Consider the following 9,765-nt stretch of genomic DNA (forward strand, 5'->3'; position numbering starts at 1 on the left):
TAATGTGGGTCAACTCCTTGCAAACTAAAACAGTTACAGTTAAGAGTGTGGGTTGATGAGGGAGAAAAGAAAAAAGAAAAAAGGTCCTTTTGGTAAACTGGGGGGAAAATATATTAGTAGTATAATGCGGAGAACTCACAACATACCTGCCACCAGAAATTTCAAAGTGTTTTAGTTGCAGTCTTTGCATCTACTAGTTAAAATTGACAATTTAACGTTAGTGACCAGTCACAGCTCGAGTTTCTCCTATTGTTTTTAAATCATAATAGCAGATCTTAAAAAATACATAATCAAAATCTTGAAAACTGGATGTTTAAGTTGCACAGTTGATTTTTCTGATAGTGTTAATTAGCACCAGAAGCAATCAGCATAGACAACACAGTTCCACATTTGAGTAACCTAAACAGGCAGGCGCAGCATCTGCAGGGGTTCTGATTTGCTGCGATATGTGCGGCCACCATGGCAGAACACGAGGGCTGGTACAAAGCGAACAGAAAAACCAGATACTTATTCGTCGGTTTAGTTCCCATTTTTTTCCCCAAACAGACCCCCAGCAACATCATGTCAGACTCATACAGAGGGCAGCACAGTCCAGTGCATCTCTGCCTGTGTCGTTCTTGGGACGTACATACATGACGCTTACAGAGGTACACACAAGCAGCTACACACACTGATAATGTTGTTGAAGTGCAGTGAGGAGAATGTGCTTCCATACAATCCAGCTACAGCATTGACAAACTTAGAGAATGCAAATTGATTACTTTTTCAGCTTAACTGTATCGCATCCATCTGCACAGGCACACAGACATGTACTCACACACGCAGACACAAGCACACGCACACACTCGCCACAAACCCTTCAGCCCCGTGGCCCCCCTCCCTAATGTTCACAAAGCGCGTCTAAAATCAAATTATAGATCTCCCCTAGACAAACCCCACACATTCCATTGGAATTCACGTGGATTTCATATTTCTTCCACACTGTTTCACCCCAACCTCTGATAACCCAAGTCTGACCTTCCTGCACACAGCCTCCTGTACTTTAAGCATGTTAGCCCACCCATAACCAACCCTCCCCTTTCCCCCTTCCCGCCCCCCCCACCCCCCACCCCCAACACCCCCGCCCCCCAACACCACCCCCCTGCTGGCTCTCCCCTCTCCTCCCCTCCTGTTTGGTTGAGCTGAGGCTGGTAGCTGTACAGTAAAATTGGGGGTGCAGTCTTTATGCTGAGCCGAAGAGGGGAAGGGTAGGAGGTGCAGGAAGGCAGTGATCTGCGTTCAGTCATCCTCCAGTCCCTGGTTGAGGAGAAAGTTGGCTGCCAGGTTCTCGTTCTTCTCGCAGGCAAAGTAGGCCTGGATCACCAGAGCCTCGGGGAAACCCAACGCTTTTAACTGTTCAGTTATAAAAGATAGGGAGCAGCAGAGAGCAGGGAGACAGGACAGACGTTATAAGGATCTAAGACTCTAAATTTGAAATGTATTAATGTACAAAAGAAAAACACGATATTCAATATTTAGTCTCCATTCATCACTCACCCTTTCGATAGCTTCCTTCTCCTGAGGTGTAACCTGGATATAGTTGACAGGTGCGCCCTCCTCCCCCGCTGCCCCCATCTCTCCAACCTCTGGTGCCTCTCCCCCCTCTCCCACTGGCTCGTTCAACATTCGGATAAATAGCTCCTGATGCTGACTGATTTGCTGGGGAAAGAAACACAAATGAGAAGAAGAGGGTATGGTTAACACCTGTAACATAACAATACTTAGTCCCATTAAAGCAGCAGTTTGTTTGATGACTACAAGGACATTAGATGGAGATGGTCAGCAGGAAAAGGGATGGACACATATACATGAGTACTGAGTCACATATTCACAAAATGTGTACATACAGTAATAGCCCAACCTTTGAGAGGACATCTTTGTAACTGACTACTGTACACCGTGAAAATGCTTGATTAGGGAGGAAAATTTTTGTCTTTTGAACAGCTAAATCACCTTGGGTTTTAACTAACCATTATCCCGAAAGTTGCTGGGAGCTGGGGACAGCAATTGAACAAGTATTTTCACAGGGTGGGCACAACATGACTCCACACCGGTCTGGAAAACTTACTGTGTGAGATTGTGTCACGTGTGTCTGGCTTGAAGATTTTTCCCTATTGCGAGTCGGAGTGTGTTACCTGTAGAAGTTGAGGATTCTCCCTGCCTAGTTGTTGGAGAAGAGCTGGTAGCAGAGCAGGGTTCTGCTGGATGGCCTGTCTCATGTGCAGAAACTGGGGCTGGGTCCGCAGGAATGCAAGTGGGTTATCTCCTGATGACATACAAAATATGTGACCGTGAGCAGAACATTACAGACTGACCTGACTACTCAGTGAGACAAGGATAAGAATCAGACTGACATTATACTTTGTTAGCAGCCAACTAAATTTTGCTGGACGCCTGTGCGTAAATGAGAGAGGAGTCAGCCATTGTACTTCTCTCACTAGCTCTATTTTTTGATTTGTTACACAACTATTTGCGGTATATTTAACCTGAACTGAGTGCAAAACTTTGAATGTCTTCCAACTGAGACTGTCAGCTTCTCAAATGTGTCTTTCAACAACCCTAAAGCCACATCTCATCTTCTGTGTTTTGCACATGCAGAAATAGAAAATGAGACATTGTAGTTTAACAAGAAGCCAGGCTACCACGGACCGCACGCAGCTCCCCATAATTTCTAACAGTAAAGCTGCAGGGTTCACACACCCTCCCACCTCTGAATGAGAACCAACTAAATTAAAACGAATGCTATACAAATATTCTCTAATTTCATCCATTTTAGATGATGACAGACAGACCTTTGCTACAGCTAGCCCTCAGGCTACAGCTTGTGTTCAGACTCAGAGATAATGTAACAGTTGCATTGATGCTGAAAACCTGTGGAGGCCTACTTTTCTCCACAAAGAAAATTGATCAGGAATCTTCAAGGGAATCGATAAAGAAACGGACCGATAAGCAGAATCGATAATGGCGCTGGTATCAATAAAATCTTATCAATTCCCATCCCTGTTAACAGGTCAAACGACTGTTTAATTCATGCCCATGGTAGAGAAACATTCTGTGCCCAATGAGTCATAAAATGAGTCACTGCCCGCCAGTGAGTCAATGCCAGCTATTCATTGTGGCTATATGAAAATGTGCCCTGTCTAAGCCCAGCAACCATCTGATATTTACATGTTCTGGAACAGTCTCCTCTGTGATATAAGTTGCCTTCTAGCGCTTCACGGTTACTACTCTGGGCCTGAGGGAGCAGTTTTAAAATCCACCATTGTTAACATGCCACCAGTACTGCTGTTTATTTTTTTACACAGTAGGCGGAGACAGAAAAACCTTAATTGCAGGTATTTTTGGACTAAAGTGAGTTGCATGCCCCACCCTCTGCTAGAGATGGAGCTTCTGTGGGTCCAGATGCGGGGGCCTGCGCTGGTGGATTACTCTCCTGGACTGGGCTGCTGGGGATACCCTGGAAAGACAAAAATACAACCATCAGTCACACACATATACAAACACCCACTTCCTGCATGGTGCCATAGAACATGGATAGACCAGTGTCAGGGCCACAGAAGTTAGTTGGTAACTAACAGTATGGTAATTAGTTGTTGGTTCCAAGTGAATACATGTACTTAGAATGCACTTATACTTTTACTACAACTTACACATTTAATTTGGTTTAACTCTACAGCTACTGCCCATTATAACTGACAATTGCCACATAAATCCTTCAGTAGTTTCAAAATATACACACTCAGCTGCCAGTTTATTTACTGCATGTAGCCAAAACTGTAGTAGGGAAATATAACAGCCCTCCACGAAGGTTATAATGTTCATTCTTTGTTAACTCTTAGAAAGTTGTTGATTAAACTTAGTCATTTTCTAGGTCGTAGTTTGTGATGCTGTTGATTTGTATTGCATTATACTTAGAAGGCGTTTGTAAAATTGAGTCTGCATCATTTTCAACAACGAGGGTAGACTGAATATTAGAAAAACGCCTCTCGATATAACATTCGGTTAGCCAACCCAAAAAGTGACATCTCCACAGTGTGTATAAGTAGTGGCCACACCAAAATGTGCTGGGGGTGAGCAGAGCTTTGGCTACTTTCTAATTTAGTATGAATTTACAAGTGGGTTACCACAACAGACTGATATGATGGTCAGTATGTGCAACCATAACTTATAGTAAAATGAAAAACTTCGACCAAATTGCTGTGCAGAGAAACTGAACTACTTTTTTTTTTTTAGATATGAAGATATATATATAAAGATATAATAATTAGGTAAATACTTGAATAAAATATCATCAGAGGGGAAATGCCTGTCATTTCTGAGAACAATAACTCAGTAATGGAAAATACTCAATTACCCTTGGCAGACATTTAGACCCACAAAAGCAAAGGGCTGCAGTAGAGTGGGCTATTTGTGACACAACTTTAAATGCTGGGAGAGTAAAAGCAAGAAGAGTGACTGGGCAGAGGATCCAAGAGGCCTGGTTGCAGAACAGGTGCTGAAGAGGTCAGAAATATCAACTGAGGCTCATGCAAATACAACACTAAAAATCTATTTCGTATTTGTTTAGTTGCCAGAATTGTGTGCACTTTTGGGACAGAATTGCTGAGGGGATAGATCTGCATCTGGTAAGAATAATTTCATTGTGCGCGTGTGTGTGTGTGTGTGACGTACAGTGAGAAGGTATTCTACAGCTCTGTGGGGGTTGTTGAAACTGGCCCTTAGTGCAGCCACCACTCTCTCCCTTTCGTAGCCCATTGACATGATTTCCGTCAGCATCGCCTCGTACTCGGCCCCAGTCACTGAAAACACAATACAAACACAGATGACCAAGTCACTGACTCTGCATAGTTCTTATACAGTAATTGCAAAGGTACATGCTCAGGAATGTATCAGTAGGAAGTTGCTTTTTGAACAATTCCTCCTGTAAGAAGTATAGTATCGAATTAGCAAGAACGAAAAAAATACAGCACTTAATTTGAAAACACTGCAAACCTAATAGAGTAACTTAGCATTAAACCCACTTCTGAATTAGCAAATTACATGTATGGCCACTTTATTACATTAACTTTTGATCCCGGTCCATTTTTGTAGTGTTCATTGCAAGAGAACTTTTTACCCCTGTGTATGTAATTTTCGGTTCTACGAATTCTAGTTGACCGTCAGATATTATATCTGTCTAAATGTCTGAAAAGAACTCTGTTGTGACTCCAACATTACTGCAACCGAGGAGCAAATATGGGCTTAAATAGCAGCATGTCTCCTTCTCTTACATTTTCTGAGTATGAACATATTGTACAAGTGGACCAAACGGGAATCCCCATCACCCTCTGTGGCACCACAATAACGGATGGCTTACTTTTGTCACAGCCTAAATATAGGAACGGTATGTATTGCACTGTAGCCTGTAAAGTCCCTGACTCACAGCAGTAACAATTTCTGGCACAGCAAGTATAATCTAGGATTTACACAAGAAATGCACTGCTGTGATATTAACACACTAATAACACTGTCAATTGTCTGAAATGGTACAATTTAGATTTAACAACAATGAGAAAATGCCCAAACTGCTGCACAGAGACTATTAGAGGTGTGCAGGGTCGAGTTGCTTGATGTATGATCTAAGTCTGGCACTGACCCATCCATTACCTACCCAGTGCTGAAGAGGCATCCAAGCCCTGGCTCCCGCCACTGGAGCTACAGAACAGAAAAGGTGAAGACGAAAATCAGACACAACATCTACATAACATTTCTCTGAGTCCATTGTGATGAGCAAAGTAGGTAAACGATCCTGACAACTGCATTTCGACATCAACACCTATTCCATGCAATTAAATAATGTCACATTACAGATCACTTACTATGTTGAATTGAAATTACATGTCTTACGTGTTAATGAAAATTGGTATAATTGGACTGAATCCTAACCACTGAATGACTCATGTTCTTCTGTTCAACATATAGTTTGACAGATATTCATTCCATTGTTGTTCCACTCCCCATTAACAACACATCTGGGTGGGGGATCGAGCCAATCTGCACAACCCCAATTATAACGAATCAATGCTCCGTTAAAGGGGACAATGAACATTACAGTGAATACTGTACACCCGTTCTACATAATAAAAATAAAATGATACAAAAATTTACATTGGACATGTTTTATTAGACTTCTAACTAATATTGTTTTCAATTTCCGTAATGAAATTATAACATTTTGGACATAATAAAGTCATATGAACAAAACATAGGGTGAGAAAATACGTGAAAGTTCATCCCTGTGTTTTAACAGGGCTTAACTGTGCCACTGACAAAATTTTATATTATAATATTTTACTTGGAATTCAACTTTTAAAAAACTTCAAGTCAGTTTGTGTCTAGAAAAACAAGCCAAATTAATCACATTTAATGAGTTATTAGCTACATTAATGGAAAACGTACAACTATTAAACCATGATTATTATAATAAATAATAATTTACATTCAAATGTAACATCATATCTAGTGATGACTGCTATGTACTTTTCCATGAACTGCTAATAAGTCACTTTGGACAGTTAGGGCTGAAGATAGGTGGAAAATTAAGTGAGCGTTAGATCATTTATCTACAGACAGACTGTGTGTAGATAAATGTGTGTTTGACTTGCGAAAAATCTAATCCACAATCCACTCACTCCCTTTTTAAAAACAACAACAATGATACAGAGCAGCATTCCCAGGACAAACCATCTTTGGTTAGGCATACAGACACTGGCTTCTGATGCATGTTTATGAAATAACATGCCAACGATTCCGTTTCATTATTTGGCTAATTACAAAAATTAACACAATTTTACTACAACTGAGAAACAAAAATAACTGAGAGGGCTGCTAGCAGCATTCATCCTGTTCTTGATTTTATGGGGTACATTTGGGTGCAGTGACGGGACAATTATGTCACAACAAAGTGCTCTGGATTAAACCCTATATATCTATATCTGAAAATGAATTACTGTGATATTGATTTCAACCATATTTACCAGTAATACATCCTGACCCGTTAATCGTTTGGTTTATTAAATGTAAGAAAATTGTGAAAAATGTGGCTTTCAAACAGTCCAAGATGAAGTATTTAAATTGCTACTTTTTTTCAACCAACAGTCCAACAGCCATAGAGATTTAGTTAATTATCATAATTGACAAAGAAAAGCATCGATACCTAACATTTGAGAAGCTGGAATCAGTAAATCTTTGAACCACTTGCTCGAAAAATAACTAAAATTATTAATCTATTTTTAAAATAGTTGCAGATACATTTTTTAATCAGTTGACTAATCCAATCATTGACTCATCACTGCAGCTCTAAACATTACACACTATGTAATAGACGGCGTCTACCTGGCTGGTTGTTGTGGTTCTATGGCTGCGGCACTTGGCTCCTCTTTGGCCTCCTCCGGGGGAAGGGGGGCAGCTGCTGGGGCTGGGGCTGGGGCTGGGGCTGGGACTGGGGCTTGGGCTGGGGCTGGGGTTGTGGCTGGGACAGCTGTTGACGTGGAGCCAGAGTCCTGTAAAGTGGGCTTGGGGGCTTCTGAGACTGGGGGAGAGGCGGCAGCTGCAGGCTTAGCCTTTAGCCAGTTAAAAAAAAAAAGGTGCTGTTAGACTATCAACTTAATAGTGATACTGCTTATATTAAAATCAGCCAAAAAAGTAGTAGCACGTAACAGTTGACAACAGATTAGCTAAGAAATGCAAGTTTAAACACAACAACACAATAAAACCCAACGTCATATGTCCTCTGTGCGCATTACAATAAGATCTCACCTTGGACACCATCACTACTACAAAATTCTTCTCGTCAATTTTGTAGTCCTTAATAGGTGTGTCATCTTGCAGGATTTTTCCAGCGTATATAAGCTTCTGCCCAGATACAGGAAAGTTGTCTTTGCCTCTTTCTGCTTCTATCTTCTCTTTCAAAGCCTTCACCTGATAACAAAGACAGAAATCATATTCCATAATCATCCACATGGAAGCACATTTCAAATGGTCTCCTAATGCTTTATGTAAATACCTATACTCTGTGAAAGATGGCAGTCTTTCATTCACCCCTCAGATCTCTCATCTTCAGGCCATAGTCCTCAATATTCTACAAAGCACCTATTAGATTAAACAAATGCTGTCTAGATGGACCATTGACAATGTCACTACTGGACAGGGAAGACTCACAGCTGATTTGAAAAAGACTGTTGAGTTAGTGCAGTCCATATGCAGTGGTTTCATTCAGGTGTAATGTATCACACAGCATGACAGTCTTTACTGTAAATACAAGTGTAAAGTTACATGTATGATGTCCACTATGAGTAATGAAAGTCATGTCAATGACAGATTGAACAACACAATGTAATGTCCACTTAGCGTTAGCCTTGATAGCTACATGACAACGATGTGAACATGCTAACAAACTTAGCAAGCTTCTCGGTGCGCTACCAAAAAGGCAAATCGCAATTGTCATATGCGTTAGCATTCGCAGTCACAGCGCCGTGGGAAACTTTGGTTCGAAATAGAGGTTGCGGCATTACATACTAGATCAGATATCACTCAGGACCAGTAGCAGCAAAGTAACCACGACACAAACTTGAAAAGATGAGCAATTCGTTTGCAGTCGCGTCGCGATGACTTTGTTAACGGGCTCTTCAGCTAGCTATCCCGCTAACGTTTGCTAGTGAGTGAGGTTTCGCGTTGTTAAGCTCCCTGTGTCATTCGGTTTGCTCATTTCTAACACTTCCGCCCTTTTACCGAAAGTGCACAAATTGTTCTTTAATTGGCGATACCAAGTAAATCGGTAGGGTCTACTCGTAAAGTTAAAACATAGGTCCCGCAGCTTGTACTGTTAGCTAAAGTTAGCAACGCTAGCTAATAGCCACTCACCGTTTGTTCGGGGTCTATCTCAATTTGAATAGTCTGCTGCTGCAGTGTTTTAAGCGTGATCTGCATGGTAGCGATGGCTGCCGTTGTGTCAGATATGCTTCAAAGGAAGAAACTGTTGCTTGCTAAGCAGTTAATTTGTTTTAAAAGTTGGCGTTTCGGGTAAGATAGCAACTAGCCGAGAAATGTATGTATCCATGAGCACTCAGCAAATCGCCATCTTTGGTGACAAGTTGGTGGTGCGGCGAGAAGAGCTCCGCTGGAAGGTACGAGATCTCGTGTTGAACGACGCGACTATGGCAAGCCGCTTTAACGAGCGAGACGTTCCACTTCACTAACTGTACATTCCGTCTTTACAGATGCATTTTGAATGGTCATTATCAAAGTACGTCCAGTAATGGTTGTAATTTAAGCTAGCTGGACCTCCAGTGCGACTGGTGAGAACAGTAACTTAATATACACGCAGCTGTCCTTGTAGCCCAAGATGTGACGCCATCAGCTATTTTATTATTTTTTAGATTGACGTTACAAATTCTGCAATCTGCATAAGCTATCTCCAATTCATTTGTACTAACCAGAACAGTCATTTAATATCCATTTAAATAAACCTGTCTAAATACATTCTTACTAGTGGGAATGGTCGCCGAAGTTGTATTAGGAATATAATGTAATTTATTTACCGTAGCTTTAACTATCTGAAAACTGAATTACAAATAATGCTACTGAAATCTTGACCTGTCGAAATTACTAAAATAATAACTTGATGAACTGGAAGGTATGAAACAACTTGGCTTTGTGTAAGTAGATTGTTGGGGGTATATGAATTTG

At 41.1% G+C, this 9,765-nt stretch overlaps 1 protein-coding gene across 1 annotated transcript; it reads right to left on the minus strand.

Annotated features, from left to right (window-relative positions):
• Positions 1 to 1,139: 1,139 nt before the first annotated feature.
• On the minus strand, positions 1,140 to 9,236 carry rad23aa (RAD23 homolog A, nucleotide excision repair protein a). Its single transcript, XM_040156048.1, has 9 exons — positions 8,941 to 9,236; positions 7,837 to 7,998; positions 7,414 to 7,640; positions 5,690 to 5,733; positions 4,711 to 4,838; positions 3,409 to 3,496; positions 2,175 to 2,305; positions 1,537 to 1,698; positions 1,140 to 1,392 (listed from the first exon to the last, which is right to left on the minus strand). The coding sequence occupies exons 1-9, from the start codon at positions 9,004 to 9,006 to the stop codon at positions 1,279 to 1,281; spliced, it is 1,122 nt and encodes a 373-aa protein (XP_040011982.1). The 5' UTR covers positions 9,007 to 9,236; the 3' UTR covers positions 1,140 to 1,278.
• Between the last annotated feature and the right edge of the window lie 529 nt (positions 9,237 to 9,765).

Source organism: Xiphias gladius, chromosome 3 (genome assembly GCF_016859285.1).
Source record: "Xiphias gladius isolate SHS-SW01 ecotype Sanya breed wild chromosome 3, ASM1685928v1, whole genome shotgun sequence".
Taxonomy (NCBI): domain Eukaryota; kingdom Metazoa; phylum Chordata; class Actinopteri; order Istiophoriformes; family Xiphiidae; genus Xiphias; species Xiphias gladius.

Coding starts and splice junctions, on each gene's coding strand:
- rad23aa (XM_040156048.1), bottom strand. CDS start 9,006: ATGCAGATCACGCTTAAAACACTGCAGCAGCAGACTATTCAAATTGAG. Junction 5,734..7,413: donor GAACCACAACAACCAGCCAG/GTAGACGCCGTC, acceptor TCTGTTCTGTAG/CTCCAGTGGCGGGAGCCAGG. Junction 2,306..3,408: donor AGCTCCATCTCTAGCAGAGG/GTGGGGCATGCA, acceptor GTATGTCATCAG/GAGATAACCCACTTGCATTC.